This window comes from Megachile rotundata, chromosome 6 (genome assembly GCF_050947335.1).
Source record: "Megachile rotundata isolate GNS110a chromosome 6, iyMegRotu1, whole genome shotgun sequence".
Taxonomy (NCBI): domain Eukaryota; kingdom Metazoa; phylum Arthropoda; class Insecta; order Hymenoptera; family Megachilidae; genus Megachile; species Megachile rotundata.
Genome location: NC_134988.1, coordinates 12,510,447 through 12,527,627, shown reverse-complemented (window position 1 = coordinate 12,527,627; position 17,181 = coordinate 12,510,447). Strand labels below are relative to the sequence as shown.

Sequence of the window (17,181 nt, the reverse complement as noted above, 5' to 3'; positions counted from 1 at the left end):
CGTCTCTGCGAGTTTTACGTTCACCTAACTGCAGGCTAATTTTCATGTTGTTGGCTCGCGTACGCGTTCGTAACTCGTGGAAGGGCTGGAACGAGTCCACTTTGCTTCATGATCGGGAATGGCGGTTTGTTTCGCGGAAACAAAGGAAGACTTTACGCCGAGACTGCTTAGCGTTCTTGTTGCTGGCAATTTTTCAACTGAATGAATTTATAATGCAACGGAACTTTCGTGAAAGAAATTACCTTGTTTCTGAGGAAATTATGAGGGCGATTATATTACAAGAATATCTTCATGTCAAATTTAGCGATGTTTTATTTTATTTATTTGGTCCTAATTTTTAGCAATATGAATACTAATTAAATTTGTCCTATATAATTAATTAACCGTTTGTCATATTACTGTTTAATACAAAAATAACGCAACATTATGTAATTAATAAATAGATATAATTTCTCAATAAAAAAAATCGGTCAGTTTCCCGATAATAATGATAAGATTCAGAGCGAGAAATCTCGTTGGTCAGCGGAAAGCACGTAATAAAATCGATGCTGAATAGTTTTCATTCCCTTGACAAACTTCCCGTCTTATTGGAAATTCAATTTCCGGTAATAAAATTCAGCGCAGGATTAATTGAAGTAAAAACTTTATCAGAATAAACAACTTTTAACGATCTTACTTCCTCTCTTTACGAAAAGAAAGATTGCTATGTCAAGTTGTTGGAGTGGACATATTTTAAGTCTAAGAACTGAGTGAAACTTTACTTCTACTCTTGATTGCTAAATTGAAAACTGTGGCTCTTCCTTTTAAAATCCGTTCAAACAGTCCCATGTTATTTTATAAATTAAGAGATTTATGAAATTAAATTAGTTAGATCGCTATGAGTTGTATGGTTGGTACATGTTAGATTACTGCGCGTTAGATTAATGACCGCTAGATTACTGCGCGTTCGATTACTACGCGTTAGATTACCACACGTTAGATTATTACGCGTTAAAATTACTAACCGCTAGATTACTACGCGTTAGATTACCACACGTTAGATTACTACGCGTTAAAATTACTAACCGCTAGATTACTACGCGTTAGATTACCACACGTTAGATTACTACGCGACAGATTACCACGCGTTAAATTACGACACGTTAGATTTCTACGCGTCAGATTACCACGCGTTAAATTACCACACGTTAGATTACTACGCGTTAGATTACCACACGTTAGATTACTACACGTTAAACTACTACGCGTCAGATTACCACGCGTTAAATTACCACACGTTAGATTTCTACGTGCCAGATTATCACGCGTTAAATTACCACACGTTAGATGTCTACGCGTCAGATTACCACGCATTAGATTTCTACGCGTCAGATTACTACACATTGAATAATTACGCATTAGATTACTACGCGTGGAATTGCCACACGTTAAACTACCACGCGTTAGATTTACTATCAGCTGGATCGCTACGCGTCAAATTACTACGCGTTACATTCCTACTCGTTAATTAAGCACAAGGCAGATAACTATACGTTAAAATACTAAGCGCCAGATTACAACGTGTCATATGACTACGTGCTATATTACGCCTTAGATCATCACATAATTTACCACAATAAAAATGCAATCAACATAATTTCAAACCACAATAAATATTCCAAAATGCTTAGAAAATTAAATATAATCCCAAATATCGAAAACCAAGTCCCAAAACGATTCCAGTTTGTTCATTAACCTGTCTACATCCGCAGGTAACGAACAAAGTGGAAGCCAAAGAGGTCATTGATGTTCGTAAGTGACTTTGCTCTGGCTTTTAAGCAGAGTAAAATCAAGCTTCGGCAGTGAGTCGATAAAAGCTACGCAAATACCAATGCACACCAGGGCTTAATGTTTCAGCTTCACTTGAAAGCTACGCGTCTAACTACGAACAGTGGTCACAGACACAAGTTTCCTAAGTTGTTAACTGTATCATTTCGCAAGACGCGCAAAACTGGTGTAATTAATACGTAGCTTGTACCCTGCACCGACAACAAAAAGATAAGTGGCTCTACCATGGAATTGCAAACTGTGCTCCATCGAAGATTCCCGGCTTTTACTAATGTGACCCAGTTATAGTTTGCGCTATTTGCAGATAACCACGAATACCTCATATTCGAACTTAACATCCTGCGCGCTCGCGTATGTACTTTAAAAGAGATTTAAAATTTAGGTCGTAAATTTAAAAGTTTGCGCCTTGCTGCAGTGTTGAAGTTGTCGACGACATTGTGGACTTGTTTTTTACATTTAAGGTGTTCTTCAAATGAGTTGAAAAATGGGTTTGTTTTAAAGAGTTTTTAAATGGTGAATTACTGGATTTATATATTCAGTAAAATATCATAATTTATTATTACTAAAATTGTGTTAGAATTATTGTTCAAATTATTTTATAATTTACTGCAAATATTTACTGTAAATTTTTATGTACATTACACATGTACTAACATGTACTAACATGTGTAAAATTGCATGTACTAACACATATACAGTAAATTTACAGTGTGAGTATATAATACATATACAATAAATATTTTCTCTAAATATATTGAATACAGTAATTATTTTATAATATGGACATCGAGTTTGAATTTAAAAAACGCAGCCATGAATCCATACATTTTATATCACATTTTAATTCTAATTTTTTTGTTCTGTATTTCCACAAAATATTTTTTTGTAATTCGTTAATGTACAAGTAAAGTTTCTCAGGAAAAAAATCAATTGATACCACGCAAGATAATATAAGTGCCTCGAATATCTTGGAACTAATTAAATTTAATACTTCTTGGAGAACATTATAGAATTTTCCGCTCTTCTTCATTACAACCTTTAATTAATACCTTATCTACAGATCCAATTACCAGAATATTTCTACCAAGTATCTATTCAGAACTTTTATTTATTCGCACAAATTAACAGATAACAGTTATTTTCTCTATATCTGTATAAATAAACTATTGCTCCTAAGTTTATAATCAAAGCAATACGTTTCGGATTATAGATTCCGTGATTCCTCGGACTAATTCTGTATTCCGAACTTCAAATTCCTATTTCCAATTCAAATTTCGGACTACGTGAAACTTCAGACATCGAGTCACAAGATTGATATTTTGCATTTTAACATCAAGTTTTAAATGTCAACTTTGAAACAATAGATTCTATACATTTTATACAAAGTTTCATTATTCAGTTTACTGGCTACTGAAGTGGCAAACTGTTGAATGTTCTTTGGACCACTAGTTATGATATCTGAACGTTGAGTTATAGTTATGAGATGCCACATATGGACACATATGGACATGCAGTATAAACTTGGGAATATTCATAATAAACTCCAATGTCTAAACTTAATGTAGAAGAATTTAGAGACACATCTACGAATTGTTTATAGCTACATAAAGCTCTTAATTTATTCCAACTATCTGTTTAAGAGTACCTCACATGTGCACCACGACATGTATTCCCCACATGTCCTCACCACCACATGTATTCACCTTCACATATCAAAAGAAGGTAAATAAAACGAGCTGAGACATAAGTACACAAATAAATAATTCATCTAAAATCAAATATTGTAGAATAAGCAAAATGACCCTAAAAATTGACCCTGACATAAGATAATTTCCTGAAATACCGTAATAAATAAAGTGCCTCTAAAAATTGACTATGAATACATAAAATAATTTACCGAAATCGAATACCGTAGAAATAAGTAAAACGATCCTAAAAATGATTAGCAGATAAGATAATGTAGAGCCCACAGGTGGACATGTAAATTCGCGAATAATCCCCAGAATGTAACGAGAGAACACGTAAACGTCACTTTTAACGTAGAAGGAGTATTCAGAGACGGCGACGCCGAGGACATAAACTACCGGTTTCGTACTATGTAGAACCGTGTACTTTCTCGCGTGGTCTACTCCAGGACGAGTATCCTCACAGCTCCGGAACACATTTGTGGCGCTAGCCATTTCCAGTTCTGCTGGTAACACCTCAACGGAAGGGACCAAGACCCGGAGGAAGCTGAGTGCACCACAATAGGACCCCGCGAATGGATTTCCAAGCACACAATGGTACACCAGACGATCGTTATGCATTCGCGACGCGATTTGGCCGCCATGCCAACTTATTTCTTCCGGCCACGAACCGTTCGAAAGCCTCTGCCAGCCTGAAGATTCCACTCCTCGAATGAAATTACTCGCATGGGTATAACACCCGGTGAAGTACTATGATTTTATTATTAATGCGGGGTAATCATTTTGTCACCCTCTGTTCGAGGAACCATTTATTGTAGGTTCGGTATGGTGTGTGGTCTGTGCCAATTGGATTTATACATATTTTATTTTGAGGGGATAGAATTGAAGTGTGGAGTTGGGGAAGAGTGGAGAAAGTAGAGTAGTAGAATAACTGAACTGTAGAGTGGTAGAATAAGAGAATAGTAATGTAATAAAATAGCAAACTAATAAACTGACAAACTAGCAAAGTTGTAAAGTATCAAAAGGGCAAACTAGGAAAATAGCAAACTAGCAAAAGTGCAAACTGGGAAAATAGCAAACTAGCAAAATGATAAAGTAGCAAGATTGCAAACTAGGAAAATTGTAAAGTAATAAAATAGCAAACTAGCAAAGTGACAAACTAGCAAAAGTGCAAACTAGGAAAATTGTAAAGTAATAAAATAGTAAACTAGCAAAGTGGCAAACTAGCAAAAGTGCAAACTAGGAAAATTGCAAACTAATAAAATAGCAAGCTAGCAAAGTGACAAACTAGCAAAAGTGCAAACTAGAAAAATTGCAAACTAATAAAATAGCAACCTAGCAAAGTGACAAACTAGCAAAAGTGCAAATTAATAAAATAACAACCTAGCAAAGTGACAAACTAACAAAAGTGCAAACTAGGAAAATTGCAACCTAATAAAATAACAAGCTAGAAAAATTGCAAACTAGTGAAATAGAAAACTTGCAATCTGACAAACTAGCAAAAAAGCAAAATACCAAATAATACAACGATAAAACAGTGACTACAAACAACAATAAAACCCAATAACCCAAAATGATTCAGAACATTATTCTGCCTTACAAACCGATAGCCAATATATTTGAAAAACGAATTACACCGCATTATCATTTCCCTAATGCAATTTTGCGCGATCGTCGAAGTACCGCGTCCCATTCAATTACAAGAGCACCAAAATACAATTTACAGCGACGATAGATCAAACAAACCAACAGGAAATGAACAACGAAACGTCGATAAAATATAATTTACTCAACGAATCAGTAAATCATTTCCAATTATCTGGCAGATGATGAATTCCGTTACCGTGCTGTTCATTTCACCGACGATAAATTCAATTCTTTTTCTTTTAATTGCAAAGTAGGAAACGAGTAAATCAAACCGCAAAACTGGCTCGATATTGTTCCCAAGTGAAAAATGGGACCAGAAACGAAAATTAAGATGCATTATACGACTTCGCCAGACCGGTTTCGTTTATAAATGTATCGGATATTCGATCTCGTTCGGAGATTTAATTATAACTGATATTTCGATGAAATTATATAGCCGCGGGTCAATGCTCACGATATTCTCTTATATTTTGATATCGTTTCTGTTTGAACTCGGCCAGCCGTGCGTCTTGATTGAAAGCCGAGGCCGAAATTGCTGTTCGCAAATAATTCTGCAGTTCCAGCGTTTCGGCTTGCTTTATTCAAGATCGCCTCCGTTTGGATTCTCGTTTACGATCGCCCTCAGAGACGCGTTTCATCTTCGTCAGCGTATTCCCGCAAGGATTCCTCGATCGTTTATTCATTCCTTTCGATTATTAAAATATGGAGAAAAATTACATTTCTTACCGATGCATCCCAGAAATTTATTTCGACACCTTAGAGACGTTTACCTGGCTATCACTAGATAGAAATTTGGAAATTTAGATATGTGGTCTTAGCATATGTGGTGGTTGGCATATGTGGTCTTTAGAAAATTCATATCTTCAAGTTTGTATGATTAGATATATTAATTTATCTAATTTAGATATATGTAGTTTGGTAATTTTATAATTTGATGTTTTGGGAATTTGAAAGTATTTTTACATTTTACAATTGATATATTTTGACGTTTGTACATATGGACATTCCACATTTTCAAGTTATCAAATTTTTTACTTTCCAGCTTTTACACTGGCAATTTTTAAATATTTTCATTTAGAAATTTAGTACTTTAGAATTCTGCTAACTTGGACATTTAATAATTCAGAAAGTTTATTACATCCAACAATACAAAATTAAATCTGAATTAAATTAAGAACACTATTCAATTATATTCTGACCCACACATATGAATCAAAGTAAAATTAAAAAAAAAAAGAATAGGTAAAACCTGTAAACGGAAACTAAAGAAGAAGAGTCAGAACGTGTTGAAAAACATCGACACGTTAAATGACAGGCAATCAGGTGAACAATTTTCGATCTATCGCTTTGCATGCGAAAGCAATTTCGCTTCTTCGCCAACTTATTTCTTCCGATCATTGGATGTTTCTCAATGAAAGCAGTCCTCCCTTCCTTTCAGAATAGCTGAGAGTCAAAATTGCTTTTCTATTTTCCCAGCAACTCATTACACATTTCTCCCTTTCGTTGCTGCGAGCAAAGGCATACCTTCTCGAGCTGGATTAAACTAGCGTGTTTATCGAGTAGTGCTTCAAAGTAACGATAAGCTTTAAACGTGAATCAAGTATTTTAATCAAACGTTCTATCGGTCAATTTTTATTTTTATATCATTTTATGTGCATCGGGATAAGTCAGACTTCACTTTAAAGATGAGTTCATGTATTTTTAAGCTGCACAAGAAATATACTGTTTGATCATTTATTTATGAAAATATTGATAGATTAATAGATTTGGTGATTTTATATTTTGATACATTTATTTATTTGCAAAATGAGGAATTAGGGAGTTCAAATTGTAAAAAATTATTCTTTATTGTATGTGTAATGCTTTATTATAAAATTATGGTTTATTGTGCATGTAATAATTATGTTTCATACATGAAGGTTTTATTATAAAATTCTGCTTCATACATACAAGGTTTTGTTATAAAATTATACTCCATTACATGCATTCATTACATAAAGATTTAAATACGTCTTTAAATTCTCTCATAAATATGAAACATGTGAACAATCCTCAATTATTAACCCACATAATTATTTAAAAAAGAGAACACAATATAAACAAACCTTAATTATCTTACTTATTTTCTCTTTTAAAATCCTCAACATCAGCTAACACATTTACAGTCAATATAATAATCGACATTAACCTGCTCGAGCCTAACCTAAACTAAACAATTTCACAACCTAATATCCCAGTATTTAAATTAAACTACCCGACACAACCGGTTTCCACGTATTTTAAAAAGTTCCCGAAATAGAATTTGGCGAAAACAAGTTGCGCGATAAAATCGAACGAAAACAAGTTCCTAAATAAAAGTTTCGAAGAGAGAAATGAACCGTATTAGGATCAACCAGTTGGTCCGGCAGTAGATTTAGTTTTTCTCCTATCGACTCGTGAAAAAGGGCAGCCTCACCTGGCAACGTAGGGTCCCTCTTAAATAACGTACTCAATTATTTATTTCTACCTTTGCAGCAGCGTCCAACCATTCGTGAGATCCTCCTTTTGTTCTGGGAACGAGGCAACTTCACGCCGTAATTTAGTCTGGCCAAGACGCGAGGACTGGGCGAAAACACGAAGAACGTGTAATGAAAAAATATGAGACTCGGCTGATTTCGGTTTTTACAACGCAGACGAAACAATATTTTTCAATTATCATACGGCTGTGCTGCACTTCTTTTTACTGCGATTATGCACACTTTAAATGGAATAATCCTCCATTGTTTGGACTGTTGTGTATGTTTCTTGTTGAGGTACATTTTATGAATTGAGTACATATATATATCTTTTTCTATTTAAATACAGGGGTTGCTTTGAACCCCCTACAAACTTAAAAATCAAGAATCAAACCAAAATAATTAGAAACAATACAGAAGTTTGATCTTCCTCTAAAACTGAATTTTCTCACGAAAATAAACACAATCCACATCTATATAAAAAATGTCTACCATTACTGTACAAATTAGCAAATATTTGTGTTCTAAAATCGACGAACAGTAGATGGCGTTTGCTCACCAAAGAACCTCGAGCGCTTAATTGAAATTGCATCATGATATAATTAACTCGAAACCGTGCTTAATTTAATCAGCTGTTTTCCTCAAAACTTTTGCCTGTTAATGCGATCATAACTGATAGGAGATAAGTTGTCGAAGTTCGAGCTTTCATGAAATTAGTTTCTTTCGCGCTAGAACGAACAAAGTTGCAATCTGTTTGTTCTTTTAGAACGTTAAGAGTTTGCAATTATCGATCAGGTGTTGAACGATGCTCGTCTCAGTTGTACTTTGTTATGAAGAACAACTTCGACTTCAAAAGTTCTCGGGTACATTAAATGGGCGATAAGGACGATTTGTTTTAAGTATGCAACTTTGGAACTGTGGGATTTACTGACTTTAGAATTTTGGAATTTTGGAATTTTGAGAGCTTGGGAGTTTGGAATTTTGGAACTCCTCAAATTTGGTATCTCGCAAAATTGGTACTACTCAAATTTGGGATCTCTCAGAATTTGCACTCCTCAAGTTTGGGATCTCTCAGATTTGGCACTCCTCAAATTTGGGATCTCTCAGATTTGGCACTCCTCAAATTTGGGATCTTTCAAATTTGGCTCTCCTCAAATTTGGGATTTCTCAGAATTGGCACTCCTCAAATTTGGAATCTCTCAGAATTGGAACTCCTCAAATTTGGCATCTCGCAAAATTGGCACTACTCAAATTTGGGATCTCTCAGATTTGGCACTCCTCAAGTTTGGGATCTCTCAGATTTGGCACTCCTCAAATTTGGGATCTCTCAGATTTGGCACTCCTCAAATTTGGGATCTTTCAAATTTGGCTCTCCTCAAATTTGGGATTTCTCAGAATTGGCACTCCTCAAATTTGGAATCTCTCAGAATTGGAACTCCTCAAATTTGGCATCTCGCAAAATTGACACTACTCAAATTTGGGATCTCTCAGATTTGGCACTCCTCAAGTTTGGGATCTCTCAGATTTGGCACTCCTCAAATTTGGGATCTCTCAGATTTGGCACTCCTCAAATTTGGGATCTTTCAAATTTGGCTCTCCTCAAATTTGGGATTTCTCAGAATTGGCACTCCTCAAATTTGGAATCTCTCAGAATTGGCACTCCTTAAATTTGGGATCTCTCAGAATTGGCACTCCTCAAATTTGGGATCTTTCAGAGTTGGCACTCCTCAAATTTGGGATCTCTCAGAATTGGCACTCCTCAAATTTGGGATCTCTCAGAATTGGTACCCCTCAAATTTGGAATCTCTCAGAATTGACACTCCTCAAATTTGGTATCTCTCAAATTTGGCACTCCTCAAATTTGGGATCTCTCAGTATCTGCACTCCTCAAATTTGGAATCTCTCAGAATTTGTACTCCTCAAATTTAGGACCTCTCAGAATTGGCACACCTCAAATTTGGAATCTCTCAGAATTACATAAAATATATATGGATGACTTATTTAAATGAAATTTCTTTTAATTATTTCATTAATCCTCCACTTCTAAATTCATCAAAACCACCCTTAAACTTAAACAAACTATTATAAATGTATAGGGGTGCCTTATCGAAACAGAATTACTTATAATTATTTCATTGATCCTCCACTTCTAAATTTATCAAAAACCTTGAACTCAAACAGAGAAACATATATCCTCGAATTATCCAAATAGAAATTGTCAGTATCGATTTTGCAACACCTGTCTACGTTTCTTTTCCCAGAGAAGACTCCGGTGGAGTTTGCTTTACATAATTGAAGGGATTCCCCTAGGAACGACGATAAACTCGTGTCCCAATGGCGAAGCAAGGAATCGTCTTTGAACGGTCGCCGAGCCGTGAAATCAATTAAACGATCTGTTACGGATAAACTTTCTCTTCCTGCGACTTAATGAATATGTCGGGGACCGACTGATTGAATATTCAAGAATCACGGTGCCGTTCAGACGGGATACTTTATGGTGAATTTGCTCATTAATTAACGTCGTTGGTTGAATTAATTTAATTAGCAAATTCATTGATCAAAGCAGATTCCTTTTATACCCCCACGTTCTTACATTAATTAGAGAAATTCGGTTCCGATGTTCGAGATATTTTGAGGGATTTTGTCATTTTTTGGGTCTGAGGATTTTACAGTTTTGCAGGTTTGGAAGTTTTAGGATTTTTGAGCTTTGGGGAAGTCGAGGATTTCGGGGGTGTAGAGTTTTGGATTTTAGGAATTTTGGTAGTTTTGGGATTTTTGGATTTGGGTTTTTTTGGGGATTTTGTAAGTTTGGGAGTTTTAGGATGTAGGAGCTTTGGGGAGGTCCAGGATTTTGGGGGTGTAGAGATTTTTGAAGAGTAGGAACTTTTGTAGTTTACAAATTTTTTGGCTTGGGTTTTTTGGTATTTTGTAAGATGGAAGTTTTAGGACGTTAGGGAATTTAAGGATTTGAATTGTTGAGATGTTCGATGTTGAGACTTTTGGATTTTTAGAATTTTGACAGCGCTAAGATTTTTCAGGTTTGGGGTTTTGGGGCATAGAAGTTCTGGGCGTGTAAGAATTTTTTACCTTTTGGGATATCAAAGATGTTTTACATTTTTAGGCGATTTAGATTGCTTGGATTTTTGAAATTTTATGAATTTTTTGAAAGGTATTGACATTTTGAGATTTTCGAGGTTCAGGAACCTTAGGATTTGAACATGTAAGAAATTTGTTATAATAAAATTGTAGAATTCAGGCACCTTTGATACTTGAAGTGGAGTTCCGTAACTTCGAGAACTACTGCATTATAAACGATTGGCAGGTTTCCCAGTTTGGGAAGTAGATCACGTCAGAATGAAGGTTTGATGAGGTCCACGGACCAATGTCCACAAATTCCCGAAATCCTCTGGAAGGTGTAGCATAGAACTCCCAGTAGCGATCGCTAAAACTTTCAGCGACTCGTTAATCGAGCCAGGACATTAGCGTGACCACCGATTGGACCCGTTGAACAGTGTCGAGAGGCTGTAAATCAGAGCCACCTGTTCGCGGACACCTGTGCACCCTGTTGTCTCGCCCTTTAAATCGTTTAAATCGAGCAGCAGCAGCTAGAGACCGTTGGTGTCTCGTGTTCATGAAGTTCAGCCAGCTGTACTGATAATGTCGCTTAATATTATGTAAATTGTAATTAATATTCATGGGGTTAATTCGCCGGCTGCGCTGAAGTTTTACGGAGAATTTACGATCATACCGGGGAAACATATTTCGGTACGTGGGGTCTTGATCGTCGCCCAGATATAACTACGTACCTGGGCCCCGCGATTCGTCGTAGAAATAAATCGCCAGTCGTAAGGCAACCACCAGAGATTTATCGCTGAATTATGAAGAACGATCTCGCGAGAAATGGATGGGCTCTACCTTCAAGGCGATAAATCGAGCATGGTTTTTGATATTTCGTCGAACGATCCCGACAGGGATTTTCAACTCATCCGCCGGTGTTTGCCGGATCTCACGTACCCGACAGACATTTCCTGCTTGTCGATCGACAGCTTGATACATGCGAAATATACTACGCTTTTGTACAAATGATGCTTTGTCCATTTTTTTGTTCGGACTTTGAGTTATGGCTGTGATGTTTGTGGCAGCTTTTCCTCTTGCTTGATATTTTCGACATTTTTTTTTATTCCGAACACTACTTACTCTCTGTTAATTCTTCTATGTACTTCATTTTTTATTTTGACAACTTTTCGGAAGTAGTATTGTATAATTACTCGGTATCTGATTCTACGGGTAGAACGGATAGCGTGAACGGTAGACGATCAGTTACCGAGATAGGTAGAGTCTAGCCATATTAAAACACTGATTCATTACAGCTAAACTCATGCTGAGACACATAAAAACGATGTATATTAAAGTTTGTGACATGTAGTCTACATTAAGGGACACAAGAAAATTTTTCTTAAAAAATAATGCACGGAATTTAATATCAGTATCAAAGAAGTAATTAAGATTAATTGTGAAGTTAATTGTGAATGTTGTATGACTAAAGTTTGCCAGTGTAAAATTGAAACTTAATATCAGTGTTAAAGATATAATGAAAATTTAATATTTAACACTAAAACTACCAAACCGGTCAAATGACCGCCCCATAAGTTTCTTATTGTAAGGAACACATTTTGTTAAAATACATTCTTTAAAATCAGCATTGATTTTCATCAAGATAAAGAATAAATGTGTGTACTAATTTACGTTTGGTTGTTTGTCTATTTATTTTTCAACTTCATTTTCAACTTCTACATTATATGTCGGTAGGTTTAGCGTTAAAGTTCAATGAAAGTCAATATTTCTGAGAATTATAAAAAATTCTGACAACGTAAGAAAGGTGCAACATTCGAATAGTAATTAATTAAATCACCGAATCGCATCGCCATTCGTCTTCATTCCAAACTCGTTACAAAGTTGCCGCGACAAATTAGTCGCGATGCAATTGATTAAACCGTGCAACGTGTCCGGCGTTTCGTATTCGGCGAAATTGCTTTCTTCGCGTCAACGAAAAGTAATTCAGGCAATTTGTTAACAAGAAAGTGCAATAAAGTCCTATTACCCGCGGGGTATCCCGGAATGCGGCTACGTTTCGTTCTTTGCTCTTTGAAGCTCGCGAGCGTCGAAACGGGAATAAAACGCGAATATGTGTTTTCGCTTGTGTGCATTATGTGACGAGAACCCTGTGAAGAATCCTTTTCCTATTTCACATCGTGTCCCAATAGAGAGAAGAATTTTATTTCACGGCGAGATACGGTGTCTCTATGTAACTCAAACTAAATATATACCCTCTGATGATTTAATTAAATAATAACAAAGGAGGAACTCCAATTTTAAACGGAATACCGGCTGCTGCTCCAAATTATCTCGTGTTTTTCGAGATCCTCGAGTGCCACGGATCTCATCGGGGTAAGGGGAATTTGAACGTCTGTGGAAGCTGGGAATCTCGAGTAAAAATGTTGAAACACGCTCTGTTATCGAAGCTGATTCCATTATGTTTTTTATGGTACGGTAAATTTGATTATTACGTGGCTGATTGTGAGACGTAGATAATATTTGGTAACATAAAACTATCGTTAAAACTCGTTGTATCTATTTAAATGACTGTTTAAATGTTTTATTAATATATTTACATAATGAGTTTTTACTAAATATAGCAGACAAATAGAACATATCATTTGACGTGATAAAAGTGTCGTTAAATAGTGTTTATAACACATCTATTTAAAGATCAATGTTTACAGAAAATGATAATGCTTCACATTTGATACAAAATTGCTATTAAATGTAAAACAATAACCGATTTCCCAGTGGAGATAATTTGTCGTGATGACATAAAAGTATCATTAAATAACGCTTATGGCACATCAATTTGAAGTTCAATATTTGAACAAAATGGCTGTCTAAACGCTCCATTATCCGGACGCTAATATTCTCACTACAAAATGGCTGATTGCCAGTTGTAACAATAACAGATTTTGACATCTGCAGTGCATCATAATTTACTAACACGTCATTGCAAAATGACATGTATGATATTTAAGACCAAAGATGATTAAATCATGTGCTTTCTACCAATTTACAATTATGCAATTTACAAAGTTGCAGATATAAAATAAAAACTTAAAATACTATGTGTGGTTCAAAATAAAAGGTATTAGGGATGTGTACGTATTCTTTCAGAATTAAATATTTAAACTTGATAGGTTGAAGATGATATTAAGACTTCAATAGATTGCCTCTGATTATAAAATATTCAAGAACAGAAAGTAAAATTATACGAAAAATGTAAATTGAGAAGCATTAAATGTGTGTTATATAATTTAATGTAAAGTTAATAAAACCTGTCAAAAGTATAATTTTAAATATAAGAATACTGACACGAATATTATATATTTTTGAACATAACCTAAATTAGCATTCTTCGATTCTTATAACCTAAATTCTTATAACCTTTTTATAATCATAAATTGTAATATGAATTGTCATACATTCTTGAATTAATATACCTTGATCACATATTCCTTCATCACATATTCTCAAAGTATCACAACCTAAATTATCACACATTCAATTTCAATAAACCTATCTCAAATTCTAACCTCAATATCAACCCCATTTTCAACTTTAACATTAAACTACTATAAAATTAAACTACCTTAACATAATAAAATTTATTTAACATTTTGAGCAGAGCTAAAACTCGTCAAGCGTTAATAAAAATATGTGAAAAACTTACCATGGATCGCGGGGATCAGGCAGTGTTCTATGAACAGAAATCAGGTCGCTGACGTACTGATTGAACGCGTTGTTTAGCCATCCATCGTCGACGAGTTTTTTAGTTTCAGCAGTCAAATTTGTCGGCAGAATCACAGGCCTCCCCATTTCACCAGGAGCACTCGAGTCCTGTTCGCGAGGAGCAACGAGTACACCACCGCCTGTGGTAAAAAAAAAAAATGAAAAAAGAAAAAAAAATTATTTCAGTACAACGACTTTCTGAGCCCATTCAAACTTGTTAAATTCGCAAATCTATATAGAACGTATCCCTTGTTACAGAAAAAATTCCTTCAAAACATTTTCTCCGTTGAAATATTTCCTACGCCATATTACATATCTGCTTCATTATGATATTTTGCGTGTTTCATACATTTTTTAAATTCTCTCGTACTTTTTTATGAATAGCACGCACTTTTAGAATTCTGTTACAGTTTTTTCGTGAACGGAGTACATTTTCAGAATTTTGTTACACTTTTTTTATGAATAGGCTGCATTTTTGCGCTCTGTTACACTTTTTGTAGATAGACTGTATTTTTAGCATTCTGTTATATTTTTTTGTGAATGGGTTATGTTTTTATGTGCATTTGATGTGCTATGTCGATAAAATGTATAATATATACATTCAGGTGTAAATATTACAAAATGATAATGAAAAAAAATATTAGGTAAAGATTGTCAATAAAAAGGTCTGTTTGAATGTTTGCAATTTTAAAACAATATAATATCATTTTACTTATTGAATTATTTAATATAATAATGTCTGTGGATTTTACTGGGAGACTCTACATAACCTATAAATATATTGCATTCAATTTTGTTCTCTAAAATTTCTACAAGCAATAATAAAAAATTAAAAGTAATTGTTTTCTATACTTGAATTATTTTGTACAAGAAAATAAATTTGCCAGATTGTAACACAATTTTTATTTTCAATATTCAGACTGATTTCTAAGTCACACAGGCAAATTTTCCTCAAACCGTTCACACCTGATAGCAATCGAATTCCCAGTAAAACTTCAAGCAATTCCCTTCGCAAACAAAAATAAACAAGCATAATACTCAAAGAAGGAATTGAATTTTCAGTATCCTCGTATGCAGCCAATGTCCGTTTACTTTTCCAGAGTCTTTTCGCATAAACTGCAGTTTTATTTCCCGTCGCCATATTGGCAAGCCATAGGTAATACCAAGAGGGGTAAGTGGACACGTTACAAAATGGCTGGTTGCCGCGAGTTCACCCACTTTTCTCGGCATGTTGGCTCGCCTTGAAAATAATTTTATCCCGGTCGACGAAGTTGTTCTACGGTAAACGTGTGTGTGTGAACGCGATACGGCAATAAAGAGCACGACAAATTGCTTTAGTGCCGACCGGGTCGTTGCGAACTTCGCCGCGGTGAAACTCGGGTCGTGTATCACCCACGCCACCCACTGCTGGCCTTCCTCTTTCGAAATTCTGACTGCACCCTCTGCTATGGTTCAACCATGCATCTTTTTTGACTTAAGAGATCACTATCATCGAGTTACTCGAGGAAAAGGGCTTTTAAGATCTTCATTTTTTACGAATATATTCAAACTTTAAGTCACTGATTTACATTTTGAAGAATAAGTTAAAAGTTGTGATTTTTTAAATGGTTTAGGTTGAATTTGTAAGTTCAGATTAATGTAAATTCGAAGTTTCTGAATTCCTTAATTCAATTCTTTAAATCAGTGAATTTTGTAATTCATAATAGTACTGATTTACTATACTAATAATACTAATTATACTGATTATACTAACTATACTGATTTCATGATTTTTAACTGTTCATGTGTGCATTTATGTTTTTAATTATTTATTTTTGCAAATTCTCATGTTATCAAACTTTCAAATTTTGTAGTTTCACAAACTCATAAGTTTATAAATCAGATAATACTCAATATGCAATTCCTACATTATTATGAAAGCCAAAACCCAGATTATGAAATACTTCAGTTTCTAAATTCTTGAATTCCTCAATTCCTAAAACTTCAAGTTTGCAAACGAGTCTACCTCTAATTTCTCAAGTTTCTCAAGTTTCTCAGATCACTAGCTTCTAACTTTTCAAGTCTAAGTCTCTAAGATTCCAAATGCCCAAATTCCTAAACCCAGATCTCTAAGTTCCCAAATGACCACATCCCAAATTTGCAAATCTATAATAAATCGCTAAGTTTCCCAAATCTTCAAATCCAAATTCCCAAGTCTGGACTCCAAGTTTCCCAAATTCTCAAATCCCAAATCTTCCAAGTTCACAATCTCCCAAGTTCCCAATCTTCCAGGTTCCCAATCTCCCAGGTTCTCAATCTCCTAGGTTCCCAATTTCCCAAGTTCCCAATCTCCCAAGTTCCCAATATCTCAAATTCTAAATCTCTCAAGTTCCCAATATCTCAAATTCTAAATCTCCCAAATCCCAAATCTCCCAAGTTCCCAATCTCCCAAGTTCCCAATCTCCCAAGTTCCCAATCTCCCAAGTTCCCAATCTCCCAAGTTCCCAAATCTCCCAAGTTCCCAAATCTCCCAAATCCCAAATCTCCCAAATCCCAAATCTCCCAAATCCCAAATCTCCCAAATCCCAAATCTCCCAAATCCCAAATCTCCCAAATCCCAAATCTCCCAAATCCCAAATCTCCCAAATCCCAAATCTCCCAAATCCCAAATCTCCCAAATCCCAAATCTCCCAAATCCCAAATCTCCCAAA

The 17,181-nt window shown here is 35.1% G+C and overlaps 1 protein-coding gene across 5 annotated transcripts in view; it reads right to left on the bottom strand.

The window, feature by feature from the left end:
• Pgant9 (polypeptide N-acetylgalactosaminyltransferase 9) overlaps nucleotides 1–17,181 on the bottom strand; it is a 328,116-nt gene that overhangs the window by 83,923 nt on the left and 227,012 nt on the right. For all 5 annotated transcript variants that reach the window (XM_076532837.1, XM_076532841.1, XM_076532840.1 and 2 more), the window contains one exon: nucleotides 14,433–14,631. In XM_076532837.1, coding sequence (XP_076388952.1) covers nucleotides 14,433–14,631 — 199 coding nt within the window. The remainder of the gene's footprint in view (nucleotides 1–14,432; nucleotides 14,632–17,181) is intronic.